Source organism: Belonocnema kinseyi, chromosome 9, assembly GCF_010883055.1.
Source record: "Belonocnema kinseyi isolate 2016_QV_RU_SX_M_011 chromosome 9, B_treatae_v1, whole genome shotgun sequence".
NCBI classification, from domain to species: domain Eukaryota; kingdom Metazoa; phylum Arthropoda; class Insecta; order Hymenoptera; family Cynipidae; genus Belonocnema; species Belonocnema kinseyi.
This window is the reverse complement of record NC_046665.1, coordinates 106,091,076-106,108,334: the sequence shown is the minus strand read 5'-3', so window position 1 is coordinate 106,108,334 and position 17,259 is coordinate 106,091,076. Positions and strand designations below refer to the sequence as shown.

The following is a 17,259-nucleotide window of genomic DNA, read 5'->3' as shown; positions in this document are numbered from 1 at the left end:
GTTTTCATCCAAAAAGTATTATTTATCAACAAAACTGATGAATTTTTAACCAAATAGTTCCTTTTTAGTTCATCCAAAAAAAGATTTCAATTTACTTTTCAAAAATAAAAATTACGATTTTTAAACAAACAGTACATTTTCTAGACAGTAGTTGAATTTTCAACAAAACAGTTGCATTTTTATCCAAGAAAGATGCAATATTTCTACTAAATAATATGAACTTTTAAATCAAAACGAAAAATTTTTAACAAAACAGTTGAATTTTCAAGGAAAAAATATGTATTTTTAAGATAATTGTTAAAATTTCAACCCAATATTTCAAGAGTTATCTTCATACCGTGATTGGATCTCTAGAAACGGAAGCAGTGAGACCAGCAGCGGAACTTCCTTTTCCTGAAGTGTACACACCGACAGGAGAAACAGTTTCGACAAACTTCAACAACTGGGATTTCGCAGTTCCTGGATCGCCGAGTAATAAGACATTTATGTCTCCTCTTCTGCAGAGTCCGTCGGGCATTCTTTTTCGAGATCCGCCAAAAAGCAAGCATGCTATGGCCTTTTTGATATCCAAAGAACCGAGAATGCTGGGAGCGATGCTCCTCGCGATTTTGTCGTAAATATGCACATCAGTTGCGAGTCTTCTGAATAAATCTTCTTCTTCCGGAGAGACTGGCGGATGCGTTCCTAAAACGAAAAAATGAATTAGCCTAAACTGCTCTCAAAACAGAAGAAATAGGGTCATTTCTCACGAAAATGGGGGAATAGATTTTCGTAAATAAAATTCATGTAGGTACTATATTGAATTGAATTTAAAATTCTTCAAATTCCTACGAGTTCTAGTCAAAATATGTTACATTTTTAACAAAATTGTTTAATAATCAAACAAGAAGATTAATTTTCTACCAAAAAAGAAGAATTTTTAACTAATAAAAATAAATTTTCAAACAAAATTGGAATAGTTAAATTTTCAATTAAAATAATAAATCTTTCACAAACAAAAAATAATATTTTTTAATCAAAATGATGAATCTTCAAACAAGAAGATTAATTTTCTACCAAAAAAGGTGGATCTTCAACTAAGAAAGATCAATAATTGTTAACCGAAAATGGAATTGTTCAATTTTTAGCTCAAAAAAAAAAACTTTCAACCAAAGAGATGAATTTTCAACTAAAATAATAAATGTTTATCAAACAAAAATCATACTTGTTAACCTTACTTGATCAATTGTCAATCAACAATGGAATAGTTCAATTTTTAGTTGAAAAAAAATTTCAAACAGAGATGAATTTTCATTAAAATAATAAATCTTTAACAAACAAAAATAATATTTTTTAATCAAAATGATGTATCTTCAAACAAGATGATTAATTTCCTACCAAAAAAGACGAATTTTTAACTAAGAAAGATCAATTGTCAACCCAAAATGGAATAGTTAAATCTTCAGAGAAAAAAAGTTCAACCAAAGAGATGAATTTTCAATTAAAAGAATAAATATTTAACTCACAAAAATAATCATTTTTAATCCAAATGTTGAATTTTCAAAGAAGATTAATTTTCTACTAGAAAAGACGAATCTTCAACTAAGAAAGATCAATTGTCAACCAAAAATGGAATAGTTCGATTTTTAGACGAAAAAAATTACGAATTCTCAACCAAAGATGAATTTTAAATTAAAATAATAAATATTTAACAAAAAAAAATAATAATTTTTAATCCAAATGATGAAATTTTAAAAAAGATTAATTTTCTACTAGAAAAAGTGAATCTGGAACTAAGAAAGATTAATTGTCAACAAAAAATGGACTATTTCAATTGTTAGTTGAAAAAAATAAATAAATTTTCAACCATACAGATGAGTTTTCAATTAAAACAATAAATGTTTAGCAAACAAAAATTATACTTGTTAACCAAAATAATGAATTTTCAAACAAGAAGATTAATTTTCTATCAAAAAAGACGAATCTTCAACTAAGAAAGATTAATTGTCAACAAAAAATGGACTATTTCAATTGTTAGTTGAAAAAAATTAATAAATTTTCAACCATACAGATGAGTTTTCAATTAAAACAATAAATGTTTAACAAACAAAAATTATACTTGTTAACCAAAATAATGAATTTTCAAACAAGAAGATTAATTTTCTATCAAAAAAGACGAATCTTCAACTAAGAAAGATTAATTGTCAACAAAAAATGGACTATTTCAATTTTTAGTTGAAAAAAAATTACAAATTTTCAACCAGAGATGAATTTTCAACTAAAATAATAAATTTTTAACAAACAAAAATCATATTTTTTAACCAAAATGATGAATTTGCAATCAAGAAGATTAATTTTCTACCAGAAAAGACAAATTGTTAACTAAGAAAGATCAATTGTAAACTAAAAATAGAATCTTTTGAAATCTTCTCAAATTTGTTGAAACCGCTGAAACCATTCTAAATAGTTTTCTGAAATCTTTTATATTCATTTAAAATAATTAAAATATTTTTTATATGTGTAAAATCTTAGAAATCCTTTTGATTTAAAACATAAGCTATTTGTTTGAAAGTTGATGTATCTTGCTAAAATTTCTTATTTTTAGTAGAAAATTAAGCTTTTTAGCTGAAAATTGAACTTTTTGATAGATAATTGATGTATCTTTTCCAAATTTTTTTTTTTTAAAGCAAATTAGTTCTTTTAGGTGAAAATGCTACTGTTTAGTTGAAAATTAATAGAAATATTTTTTCATGAGATATTAACTATTAGAATTTTCGTTGAAAATTCATCTATTTATCTTGAAAATTCGTTTTTATTATAAAAAATAATTTTTTAACTGTGAAGTCAACAATCTAGTAGAAAATTTGACTATTTGGTAGCAAACTCAACTTCTTTGTAGAAAATTAGTTTTTTTGTTAAAAAAGTTTATAAAAATAAAAATTTTACTGCATTTTTGGTTAAAAATTTATCTTTAATTTAAATATTCAACTATTTGGTCAAAAATTTATTTTGCTGAAAATTCATCTCTCTTGGAAGAAAATCAATCTTCTTGGTTGAAAATCTGACTATTTGGTTCAAAGCTGAATTATTTTGTGGAGAATTCGTCTTTTTGGTAGAAAATTGATGTTCTTTATTGAAAATCTATTTTTTGGATGAAAATTAAACTATTTAGTTGAAGATTTCACTCTTTCGCAGAAAGTTCGATTCTTTGGCTTGAAAATTCAACATTTTGAATGAAATTTTCTTTTTATTTATTGACTGGAAAATATTTCTTGCGGAAATTTAACTACTCCATTTTTTATATAAAATTGATCCTTCTTGTTTAACTTTCGTTAAAGTTTCGTATTCTTTCGTAGAAAAAAATATACTTTTGGTTGCTAATTTATGCATTTTGTTCCCACTTTTTTTTTGTAGAAAATCAATTTTTTGTTTATAAAATTCAACTGTTTGGTTGAAAATTAATCTGCAGAAGTTGAGGATTCAAGTTTGTATGTTGAAATTTACGGTTGTTAAATTAAACTATTTTTTATTTAAAATAAAAAATATTTGTTCGATTTTTTGTTTGATAAAAATTATTTTTTTTTAACTTTGAATTCAACAATTCAATAGAAAATTCAACTATAAAGTAGAAAACTCAAATAGTTAAAAATTTGTCTTTAATTTAAAAATTAAACTATATTGTTACAAATTTATTTTGTTGAGAATTCGTCTCTTTTGGAAGAAAATCAATGTTCTTGGTTCAAAATATACTTTTTGGGTAAAAAAATAAATTCTTATTAAAAATTTGCTTTTTTATTTGAAAATTTATCCCTTTTCGTTCAATTTAACTGCTTTTAATTTAGAATAAATATCTTTCCTTGGTAACATTTCACGAAAAAAATTGTAAACCGTAATAACATTATGAAGACTTAAATATGAGTATTATTAGATTTTTTCCATCGTTCCATAGAAAAATATCCATAACAAGGTATTTTTTAGAATTTTTCAAATGACTAGATTTTTCTTTCATAACAGAATCAGGGTGGACGTTTTAGTCGCCGAAATAAATCCCCGGTCATTCCCGGTTCGCAAACATTTTTCACGGTCAATTTAATTTAAAAAATGGAACACTAAAGCTAAAAAAATTTCTACTTAAGGCAATAAAAACTGAGCTGTAAATGAAAGCACTCAAAGTGGAACTGTTAAATTTTGAACTTTTAAAATTTAAAATTAAAAGTTTTTTATTACAAAATTTTGTATTAAAATGACCCATAATTTACGCGTATAAAATTGAAGGTACTAATATTTTTCAATATAAAAAAATATAAATCCACGTTATCATTTTTAATGCTCTAAATTAAAAAATCAATCAATGAACTTTAAAATTTTCAAAATTATATAATTTTAAGGAATTTTAAGCTAGAAACATCAAATACTGAAAATTTGAACATTTTTAACTGAAAACTTCTTAAATTAGAAAATTTTCAAAAAAGATTTTAGAAGATTTGAAAAAAACTTTCTAAAATTTGCATGATCATTTCTAATCTTTTTAAAACTCCAAAATATCTCTTAAAATTACTCAATTTTTTTCTACAAATGTTCATTTGTAAATTATACATCAATATTTAAAAATTTCACTTACAAATTAAGCATTTTTCCAACACAACAATTAAAATTGTAACGCTCAAAGTTTAAAGGCTCTTCAAAATTTTAATTAATTCAGGTTTTCTATGTCAAACGATTAAGATAAAGATTCTTTACTTTTAAATATTTCGTTTTAATTTCCTTGTCTTAAATAAAAATTCAAATATTGCTAAATATTCAATAACTAATCTTTTTTAAATTAAAAACTTGAAATTCAATGGGTTAAAAATGGAATATTTTATACTGAAACAATATTTTAAATTTAATAAAATCTTTTAATTAAGAATATATTATTATAAAGTTATTTTAAGTTGAAAATAGTTTATAAACTTTCAGTCATAAGTTCACATTTGTTTAGTGAACACGACTTTCAAATTGAAAGATTTAAGTTTTAATATTAAAATCTGAAAATTCTGAAATATTGAACTGGTTTAAAATCGTTTTTTCATATCATTTTGCTCCCTTTTCATTACTTAAAGTATAGGTCAATTTAAAAAAATGTATTATTTTATTAAATAAAAATGTTTTTTATCCAAAATTTTAAATATCAAAGGTTTTTATTTTTTATTTCTTCAAGTGTTTAAGAAAGCATTTAAAAATTTTTTATATTAAAAATGTAAGCTTAGAAATAAAAATTTTTAATGGAAAATTTTTAAAGTAAAAAAGTTTTGAATAACCCATCGTAAGCTAAATAATAGCATATTTCCAAAACATAAAAATTCCACTAATTATGTAAAAACTATTTAAATCGAACGTTGACAGATTTTTCTTTTACAAATTTGTAAAAAATCCCGGTCAAAAAAAAATTCACTCTCATTTCTCGGTTTCTAAAAATTCCCGGTCCAGCGGCCATCCGGAGAATTAAAGATTAAAACTACTTTTCGCATTTCAATAAAATTACTATTTAAAAAAATCAGGTTTTCAAAGGTTTTCAAGGTCGCTGAACACCCTGATTGTGTTCTATTAATTGAGAAAATGGGGAAGATTCTTGAAAACAGCAGAAAACGAGGCATTTTTTTTCTTTTTTAAAGGGGAGGGAAAAAGAATTGGAAATATTCAAAAATTATCCCAGAATTCGTTTATTTTCTTACCAACGCCAGTGTTTTCTCCATCAACAGCGATTCCAACAACTCGAATATAAGGAGCGCGAACTCCCACCAGAGCTTTGTCCTTTCCTCTCGTTTTTCCTCCGGCCTTTGAAACCTTCTTGATCGAATAAATTCCCAAGATAAGGACTCGATTCCCAGGAACGACACGATCGCACAAATATCGGTCGCAGTAAAGTTGCATGTGCCTCGGCATTTCTCCTTGTGGAATGTGATCTGGCAGTTCTTGCAGTTTTAAAACTTGGAAGTCGACACAGTGACATTTGTCCGGCATTATGAAAAATGGATCCAAGGGACACTTTGGTCGACCAGCTTGCTCCCTGGACAATGGAAAAATGTATTTTCAAATGTTGCATCGCGGAAACCAAAATTTGCTTTTAAAATGTTTGTCTCCCGTTAAATACTCGTAACTTCTTTGCAAAACCGACAGTTTTTTTTTTTCACATATATTATGAATTGCGGAAGTCGATAAATATTAGCAAACATTTTTCCCAGAAATTGATTGGCCTCAACTTATATATTAAGAAGGATAAGCAAATATGCTAATTTAAAAATTCATTATTAAAACCATTTTTTAATCTAAGTTTTTAAACATTTTTTAAACAATAATTAATAATTTCCAATTGATAGCGTCTGAAATTAAAAGAATATATATACGAACGATTTTGGACCATTTTTTCAACTTACGTGGTGCAACTTCTGGGTAAGACGTATCCTTCTAAACCAGGCTTTATTGGAATGTTGGTTTGAATGTTTCGACAAGTACGACATTGAATAGCTATCTTCGTCGCCTTTGATCTGATTCCCGAGGCAGAAACTATTATTCCGGGAATTTTTACCAATTTCGAGACTACGTCGGGCTGAAAAAAAAGACAGGATTCTTACTAAGCTGTCGTACTGAAATTGCGACAAGTATTTGGGATTCTGAGTATCTGTGAATCACTAAAAAACCAAAATTTAATAATTTGGTAGAAAATACAAATATGTAATAAGTCGACAGATGAACTATTCTGTTAAACATTCATTTTCTTAGTTGTAGATTCATCATTTTAATTAAAAATTCATTTCTTTGGTCTAATTTTGTTTTAGCTCCTGTTTTGCGCTAATTTTTCAACTGGAAATTTTACCATGTATTCCATTTTTGATAGAAAATGCATTTTTTTGGTTTGAAACTTCAATTACTTGGTTGTAAATTGATGTATTTTGTTCAAATTTCATATTCTTTTGTAGAAAATTAATCTTTTTATTTGATAATTTAAGTATTTTGTTCCAAGCTTTTTTGTAGAAAATCAATTTCTTGTTAAAAATTAATCAGCAGAAGTTCAGGATTTAAGTTTGTATGTTGAAATGTGTAGCTATTGTTAAATTCACCTGTTTTCGATTTAAAATAAAAAAAAATTTTGTTGGTAACATATTAACTATTACAGTTTTCGTAAAAAAATTCACATTGTTATCTTAAATATGCGTTTTTTTTTATTAAAAATTATTTGTTTAACTGTAAAATCAACAATTTAGTAGACAATTCAACTATTTGGTAGAAAACTCAACTGCTTTGTAGAAAATTACTTTTTTTAAATAAAAATGTAACTATTGCCTCTTTGGTTAAAAATTCATCTTCAATTTAAAAATTAAACTATATGGTTAAAAATGTATTTTTTCAGAATTCGTCTCTTTTGGAAGAAAATCAATCTTCTTCGTTGAACATTTTTAATCATTTGGTTCAAAGTTGATATATTTTGTGCAGAATTCGTCTTTTTGGTTGAAAATATATTTTTTGAGTGAAAAAATTCATTCTTTTTGAAAATTCGCTTTTTATTTATTTGAAAATTCATCTCTTTTCGTTCAATTTAACTCTCTTTGATTTAGAATAAGCATCTTTCCTCGGTAAGATTTCACAAAAAAAAACTTAAATTGTAATTTTTGAATTTTTAAGGAATTGCAACTCTCAATAAGGTATTTGAATAAACTTCAATTATTTAAAGGAATATCATCAAATTTCATTTACCCTCACGGGATTAAAGAATTTAAAAATACCGAACTGACAAAAAATATATTTAAAAGAATTGAAGGATTTCAATTATTTTAAAATATTTTAAAATATTTTAATGTATTACCAAAGTTTTTAAAACATTTTTAAAGATTTTAAGATATTGTAAAAGATTCCAAGGATTTTCAATAAATTCCAAAGGATTTTAAAGAGTTTAAGATATTTTTATAACATTCTAAGAAATTTTCAAGATCTTAAAAAAATTGCAAAGGATTTCAAAATATTTCGAATACTTTAGGATATTTTAAAAGATTCAAATGAATTTTCAAAAGATAAAAAAAAATTTAAGGGAATTCAAGGGGTTTCATAACATTTTGATCAAATTTCAAAGAATTTATTTACAAGAATGAAGGGATTTCAAACAACTTAAAAGATTTGAAAAGATTTGAAAATTTTTGAAAGGTATTTCCAAAGATTTGGAAAAAATTAAAAGATTTTCGAGTAAATGAACATTTTCAGTATTCAGTAAAGGGTTTCGACCTTCTAAAATTTGTTTAAAAATTGTTATTAATAATTTTTAAAATTTGTTAATTAAAGATTAGAAAAAATGCTGAATTTTCAAAAGCTGGAAATTGGATAAAATTTAATTTTGAACTGTTAAAAATTCAACTGTTGAAAATTAAATAGTTATAAATAAAAAATTTAAAAATTAATTTAATACATAAGCATTTCAATCCATACAAAAAAATCCATAAAAGTTAATTTTTTCGAAAACGGGTCGTCTTTGGCAAATAATATTTGGCAAATTATTAGTCATTCAATTCTAGCTTTAATAATAATATTATTAAGTCGTTAGAAATCCATTCACGGCGACATAACTCAGAAAAAAAAGTTTAAATAAACCATTTCTATTTTTTTAAGATCATTCTCACAATCGAGAATATTTTCTCTTTAAAAAAAATACTAACATTAATAATTAAATCGTAATTATTTTTCGCAGTCTTTCGTAGCTTTAAAGTTTTATCTAAATCCTAAAACGTTTAGTCAATTTCAAGCAAATAAAAGTTAAAATTTAACAATTCAAACTCGAGATTATTTTCCTGTATAAAATTTCCCGGGTAATTGTAATACTTTATTCTCAAATGAAGCATAATTAAAGAAAAAAAGGGACATTTTTCGGGAATGCGGGGAAAAAGGGGATTTTTACCAAAAAAGAAAAAACACAGAAGAACCGAGAAAATACTCTAATCACTGAAAATGTGTCACGTAATTTATGAATGGCCCATTATGTCCTCAAATTAAAAAAAAATGTATAAAAATGAAAGTATTCACACTAAATTTGAATTAAATAAATTAAATTAGCCGATGGTAGACTTTTTTTAGATATATTATATCCAAATACATATTTTACAAATATTTCTTTTTGGCCTTTTATGTAAGTCTCTAATTTCTTGAAAGTTTCAATATAATTTAGCAATTTAGAAAATTAAATTTAGGAATTTCAATATCATTTTTAAAATTTAGTCATATAAGGACAAAATTTTTAATACAAAAATGTGTTTAAGCTCGATGATTATCGCTAAATATAATGTAATTTAATATGTTGCATGCATATAAAAAATTTAAATATACCAAATATAGAATAAATTTATACCTTCATTCCTCTCAACGAAACTGGATGGCCATCGGAAGTCAAAAGCACTTGAATATCCTCAACCTTCTCCTCGCCTTCAAATCTAGGCGCTGTGAGTTCATCAGCAACATTCTTTGCTGCGTCTTCGAACAATGGTAAATATTCGGTTGGCTGCTTGTAAACTTTTTCAGCGAGAGATTCATCGAAAGCTGCCAAGTCTTCCAAATTTACTTCAATCCAAAACTGTCCGAGGTTGTAATTTCGTTTCAGAGTATCTCTGGAAATTAAAAAAATTATTATAAGTCCGTTTTAATAAATTAATATTAACAATAGAGGACAATTTTTACAACTTGATAAAAAAAGAGCAACAAACTTGAGAATATTGAGCAGTGAGTAAATAATGGCCGTTTTAATCGGAGAAAAAAATTCTCGGTCATTTCCCGGTTCGCAAAGATTTTTCACGGCCATTGAAATTAAAAAAATCAAACTATATTTTAAACATGTTTCCATATAAAGTAATAAACAATAAACAACAAATTAAAGCATTCGAAGTGGAACCCTTGAATTCCAAATTTTTTAAATTCAAGTTTAAAAGTTTTCAATTCAAAAATTGTGCATTCAAATGCTCAATAACTTATACGTATAAACTGGAAGGTACTAACACTTTTAAATTGAACAATGTTAAGTGAAATGCAAATAAACTACAAATTTTTAAACTTTTATAAATGATAGAGTTCAAAGATTCAAATTAAGTTCCAAAAATATAAATCTACGTTGATATTTTCAATAGTATAAATTAAAGAATCAAGCAATGAACTTTAAAGATTTTAAAAATTATATTATTTTAAGTAATTTTTAACTAGACACAATAAAAGTGGAAAAATAATTTTTGCAACTTAACAGTTCTTAAATTAGAAGTTAAATTATTTTTATTTTAAATAGTCTAGACATCCTTCAAATCCAAATTCAAAATCATTTTTGAATTTTTTGTCAGAACTTTTAAATATATTTCAAAATGAATTGAATTTTTTCTATAACTTTTACAAAATCCTGCAAATTAAAAAAAAATGAATTTATAAATAACAATAGTTTTAAAAAGATTTGAACTAAATTTAGAACTTGAAATAATTTCAAATACTTACAGCCGAATTTAAAATAAAATTTAGATTTTTGCAGATTGCAAACAAAGAATTAAAATTTTTTTTAAGAATTGTGAAAGACTACAAAATAATATAAATTTTCTTAAATATTCCTAGGCAATTTGAAAAATTATTGTAAAAGAAACTTTAAGAAGATTTTAAGGATTTTATTTAATTTGCTGGATTTTCGAAAATTGTAGGAAAATTTCGATTAATTTAAAAATATATTTAGAAGTTCTCAAAAAAATGTGAACACACTTTGTTTAAATTATTTGAAATAATTTCAAGTTTTTAACTAATTTTAAATCTTTTCACATCTTCTACATATCTCTTAAAATTACTCAAATATCTTCTACAAATAATGAGTGTTCAATTGTTATTTAAGCGTCAAAATTTAACAATTTCGCTTATAAATTAAACGTTTTTTAAATAGAACAATTAAAATTGTAATGCTAAAAGATTAAAGTTCTTCAAAAATCTAAAGATTCAAAGCTTTCTATGTAAAGCAATTCAGTTTCAAATTGTTTTCTTTTAAATATTTGCTTTCAATTTACTCATCTGAAATGAACAGTGAAATATTGCTAAATATTAAATACTTATTCTTTTTCTACATTAAGAAATTTCAAATTAAATGGGATAGAAATTAAATAATTTATATTTAGAATATTTTAAATTTAATAAAAACCTTTAATTATGACTGTATTATTATGGATTTATTTTTAAGTTGAAAATAGTAAAACGCAGGTTTACAATTTTTAATAGTTGAAAAAATTAATAGAAAAAGTATATTAATAAATTTATTTATTAAATTCAATACAAAAAAATAATATAAAGGAATACCTAAAACTCTGAATTAAAAATATATTATTGATAAATCATGAAAATCAATTTTTGTTCAGATTTCTATACTTAGAGTACAGATCCAGTTTTAAAATAATTTATTTATTTATATTTAAAGTTGATAAAATAAAACTGTTTTTTATCAAAAATTTTCAATTTCAAATGCATTCTTAACTAAATGATATAATAATTTATAAAAATCACAATTTATAAAATTATGTAAAAACGGTTTAAATCAAAGTTGGACAAAATTTGCATTCTAAACATTTTGTAAAATTCCCGGTAAAAAAATAAATTAACTGTCATTTCCCGGTTTTCCAGGTTTCCCGGTCCAGCGGTCACCCTGTGAGTATACTTATTTAAGTTATTTTTTTAGCCTGGTACTAGAAAAACAAAATTAATATTTAAATTATCAAAATTATAGGCATGATGACTTAAGAAAACTGTAAGATTGACAAAATTTGGAATTAGAAGTTAGTCGATCAAAATTTCGTCATTTCAAATATAAATTGTTAAAAATTGTATAATTTTAATTTAAAATTGTTTATAACTAAATAATTTTGAAATAGAAATAGTTAAACTTGGAATAGTGTCAAGTTAAAAAAATCCGGATTATTTGTTTTTAATTTAAATTAGTCCAAATTTATTATTTTAAAAAGGAAGTCTTTTAATAATTGATCGACAGTTCTTTACATAAATTGTTAAATAATTTCCAATTAAAAGCTTTAATAATTGTAAACATTTTAAGAATAATTTCAATGAAACTTTATAAATTTTTTAAATTTATTTTTAAATAATGAAAATTATTGCATGTTGAATAAAAAAGAGTAATAATCAAAACATTTGGATTTGAGAATTTAATCTGTCAAGATTTTTTAATTTCAAATATAAATTGTTCAAAATTGTATCATTTTAGGAAGGTGCCCTTTTAATGCCTGACCTGTTTAGCAACTACGAATTCAGAACACTCTAAATTAGAAAATTATTTTAATTTTAAAATAAAAAAATTAATTTTGAACCAAATAAAAAAAACGAACTTTCAACAACATAAGTAAATCTGAAGAAAATGATGAATTTACAATCAACATGATTAATTCTCTAAAAAAAGACTCTGTAACAAAACACATGGATTTTCCACCAAATACTTTAATTTTCAACTAAAAAAAATAAATTTGCAATGAAAAATGAAATAGCATAACTTCAAGTTGAAAAATTAATTTTCAACGAAAGAAAAAACAAATTTTCACCCCAAGTAGTTAAATTTTCAGCCAGAGATGAATTTTTAAGCAAAGTGATGTATTCAACAAAAATAAATGCATTTTTATCAAAGCAGATAATTCTACCACGCACTTAAATTTTTAACCTAAAAAGATGACAACATTTTTATGTAAAATCAAAAACGAAATTTCAACAAAACACATAACTTTTCAAGCAAATAATTGAGTTTTCAACTGCAAAATATAAATGTTCAACCAAATATGAAATAGTTTAATTTTAAGTTAAAAAAATAATTTCCAATAAAAAACAAAAATTTAACCAGAGATGAATTTTGAACTAACATGATAAATCTTCAAAAACAAAAAATTCACTTTTAAAAAAGCTATTAGTTCTTCTACCAAGCAGTTAAATAAATACTTTACTTTGAGACAGGGTGCCCAGCGATTCTTAGGAACAAAAGTCAAGATCTTTTCCATTTTTTTCAGATCAAGAAATCAAGGTTTTCCTGGTCTACATTTTTTACATCAAATAATGAAGTAATTTTTTGAAATCTTTATGAAATCTTTGAAATATTTATGAAATCTTTCTAAAATCTTTTCAAATCATTTAAAATAACTGGAATATTTGATATCTTTGTAAAATCTTTTAAAATCTTCTAAACAATTTTGAAATCTTTGAAATTCTCGAAATTTTATAATATCCTTATGAATTCATTAAAATATTAATATTAAAATATTAAAATTCATTTGAAATCGTTGGAATATTTGGCATTTTTGCGAAACTTTTTGTACCTTCTAATAAATATTGAAATATTTTGAAATTTACAAAAAAAAATGTTAATCTTTTTAAATCTTTGACCTGTTTCAACATCTTTGAAATCTTTGAAACCCTTGTTCAAATATTTGAAATTCTCGAAATATTTTGAAATTCTTATGAATTTATTAAAATACTTGTGAAATCTGTCTGAAATCTTTTGTATTCGTTTGAAATCGTTGGAATATTTGACATTTTTGTGAAATCTTTTCAATCTTCTACAAAATATTGAAATCTTTAAAAATGAGAAATTCTGGAAACCCTTTTATATGCTTAAGAATTCATTCAAATGCTTATTAAATCTTTTGTATTCGTTTCAAATCGCCGGAATATTTTTAATTTTTATGAAATCTTTTTAAATCTTCTACAAAAAATTTTTAATCTTTTAAAATCTTTGACCTGTTTTGACAACTTTAAAATCTTGCCTCGAAATATTTCGAAATCCTTATGAATTCATTAAAATATTTGTGAAATCTTTGTGAAATATTTGTATTCGTTTGAAATAGATGGAACATTTAAAATTTTTCTGAAATCTTTTTAAATCTTCTAGAAAAATTGGAAAGCTTTGAAATGTTTTGAAATCCTTATGAATTCTTTAAAATATTTGTGAAATCTTTCAAAATGTTCTAAATACTTTTGAAACCTTTGAAAATCTTTTAAATGTTTCGAAATCTGGCGCACTGTACTCTATTTGAAATATTTGAAATTCCTGAAATCTTATCAAATTCTTGTGAATTCTTTGAAATATTTGTAAAGTCTTTCTGCAATCTCTTTCATTATTTTGAAATCATTGAAATATTTGAAATATTCGAAATATTAAAAAAAAAGTTGAAATCGTTTTAAAGCATTAAAATTTTTTGAAACTGTCCCTTCTTCAAATCTTTAAATTCTGATCTGCAAATTTTTCTTAAATCTTTTAAATCCGTGAAATGTTCAAAATTCTTTAAAATATTTTTAAATCATTAGAAATATTTTGTAACCTTTTGAAATCTAGTCAATCCCTCAAAAATTAGTTGAATGGACCTGACTCATTCTAATTCTGAACCTGAATTAAAATCGAAATGTTCAACTAAGAAGTTTTATAATTTGAAATTTGAATATTACAAAAAAATGTATACTTTAACATTCTATATTGGCGGAGAAATTAAAAACTTTTAGAATTTTGCATACAATACTAAAATCTATTAACTTCCTCTTGATTTATTCTATAATGGCCAAAGATAAATTATATTTTGATAAATAAAAACTTTTCAGTAGCAAGATTTCTTCAAAACGAGATTTTTCTATCATAATGAGAATAAAAGATTTAAATTACTATTCGCATTTCAATAAAATAACTGCTTTAAAAGTAAGAAAAAATTAATCAAATTCAAGGTTCTTATGAAAAATTCAAAAAGACTTCCCGATTTTCAAGGTCGCTGAACACCCTGTGAAATTATAAAAAATAAAGGAAACCTTGCCCATGGATCCCACGGAAATATTAAAGAGGTTAGGTTAGAAAACAATGGAATTTGTGTAGTGGCGTAAATGACAAGTAAACTAAAAATAAAATACAATATACAACTATTATGAAAGCGAAAAATAGAAGAATTACCTGTATTTATAGTTGAAATTGCCTTCGTGAAACTGTCTAATGAACTCTTTCAACTTCTTCTTGGCCGATTGTAAATTTGCCTGATTTTCTGGAATCTGGTCTCCTTCGCCATAGAGATTGTCGGAGAAATATATTCCGGGATCGTCAAAACCTTCCATTTCTCACTATTTAAACACTAAAATCAACTTTAATACTGATCTCGACAAGAGCAAACAAAAGCAATAAGGCACGCAACAAGTGATCACGACAAGCACAATTTTAGCGGGAAACAAGACGCAGTCGCAGAATGAAGAATGCCGCAGACACTGCTGTCAACATAAAAATGAAGAAAAAGATGAAATAAAGTAATAAACTCCGTGAGATAATTAGAAAAAAACCGATGATTATTTTAGGTTCACTACATAATTACTTTTGAAACGTTAAAATACTGTTTCAGATGGTTTGGATACTTTTAATGCAGTTAAGAATCTTTCTTTAAAACAAAAATTTGCGAATCACACTGCTGCCAATTTAAAGCAGACGATTTTTATTCCATTTCCGCTATGGACATAAGAAACACGGGCATTCCATCCTAACTTGCGAGCGGGGTTGAATCTACGGGAGGGGGGAGAATTCCATGAGTGGGAGGGCCGCCATCTTACGATGTGCCATTTGATTATGCGCACGAGCATTTTTGCCGACAAACCTTCGTTCGGTCGGTAAAGTAAATTTCGAAAGCGGCATGTGCTTGCTGCTTGGGGATTGAAAATAGGGGCGACAATATAAAACGAGGGTCCCTGTGTTAAACACTTATTTAAAATAATAATAAAATGAGAATGTAAAAAATTCTTTTAAATAAAATTAAAGCAGCTAAAATATTGAATTAAATGTAGAACGTTTTTCAAGTCCTAAGATTTCAAGTCGAAATTTCAACCCAAAATGACGAATCTTAATTTTTTTAAATTAGTTTTAAACCACACTGTTGTATTAACAACCAAATATTTGAAATTTCAAGCCAAAAAGACAAATTTGTAACAAAAATGTTGAATTTCCCAACAAAAAATATCATTTCAACAAAATAGTTGAATTCTGAAACAAATAGCTGAATTTAAAAAAAAAAAAGAATATTGATTTTCGAGCAAAAAAAATTTTCAACAAAATATAATAATTTTTAATCAGTTGAATTCAACGAAAAAAAGACCGGTTCTTTACAAAATAGTTGATTGCTCAATAAACAGATTATTTTTTTGAAAAAAGAAAATTTTTGTACTCAAATTATTAAGAAAAGAGTAAAAAGTTTTCCAGCTAAAAAGTCTAATTTTTTTAAAAACAGTTGACTTTTAAACCAGATGAGATGAATTTTCAATCAAAATAGATGAATTTTCAACTTAAAAAGATGGGTTCTTAACCAAATACATGATTTTTCAATAAAACAGTTGAATTTAAACCAAATTGTTGAATTTTCAACTAAAAGGATATTTTTTCAAGAGAAAATAAAGTATTTAAATTTTCAATTAAAAAAATTATTTTTAAACAGTTAAATTTAACGAAAAAAAGAATTAAACAAAATAGTTCATTTTTCAACAAAAAATGGGTGAATCTTGAAAAAACTAATTTTTTACCTATAAAGATGAATTTTCAACAAAGAATATTAATTTTTAACCCATAGCGAATTTTTAACAAAACACAAGAATTTTCAACTACATAGTTGAATTCTAACTAAAAAGATGAATTTTCAACCAAAAGTGGAAAAATTACTTTCCATCAACAACAAAGGAACCAATCTGTTTAAATCAACGAGAAAAAACAAATTTTTAAATAAATAATTTAATCCTAAACCAAATAGATGAATTTTCAACAATTTTTCAACTAAAAAGATAAGTATCTAACCAAACATGGAATTATTAAACTTTCGGAAAAATATCTTAACTTTTAAATTCAACAAAAAATAAATTTTCGAGAAAATAGTTCATTTTTTAACCAAAAAGGTGAATTTTTGAACAAAAAAGATAAATTTGTAACTAATTTGTTAAATTATTAACAAAAAATATGAATTCTTCGCCAAGAATATTAATTCACTACTAAAAGGATGACATTTCTTAAAAATTCATGAATTTTCAATACATAAAATTGTTGAATTTTGAAGGAAAAAAGACGACAAATTGGTTGAATTCTCAATCCGAAAATATGATGTTTCAATCAAAAAGTTAATTTTCTGCCGACTAGTTAAATTTTAAAATAAAACCTTTATTTATGATCAAATAATTAAATTTTATACAAAAATAGTTGAATTTGAATGAAAAATGTAAATAAAAAAAAATTAATTATGAATCAAACAGTTTAATTTT

General features: G+C 24.5%; 1 protein-coding gene across 1 annotated transcript in view; it reads right to left on the bottom strand.

Moving 5' to 3' along the window:
- Positions 1-15,208, bottom strand: part of LOC117179502 (DNA replication licensing factor Mcm5) — a 38,271-nt gene extending 23,063 nt beyond the window's left edge. The window contains exons 1-5 of the mRNA XM_033371369.1: positions 14,933-15,208; positions 9,350-9,605; positions 6,396-6,568; positions 5,694-6,028; positions 338-684 (exon numbers count right to left, since the gene is read on the bottom strand). Coding sequence (XP_033227260.1) covers positions 338-684; positions 5,694-6,028; positions 6,396-6,568; positions 9,350-9,605; positions 14,933-15,090 — 1,269 coding nt within the window. The 5' untranslated portion in view covers positions 15,091-15,208. The remainder of the gene's footprint in view (positions 1-337; positions 685-5,693; positions 6,029-6,395; positions 6,569-9,349; positions 9,606-14,932) is intronic.
- Positions 15,209-17,259: the final 2,051 nt, after the last annotated feature.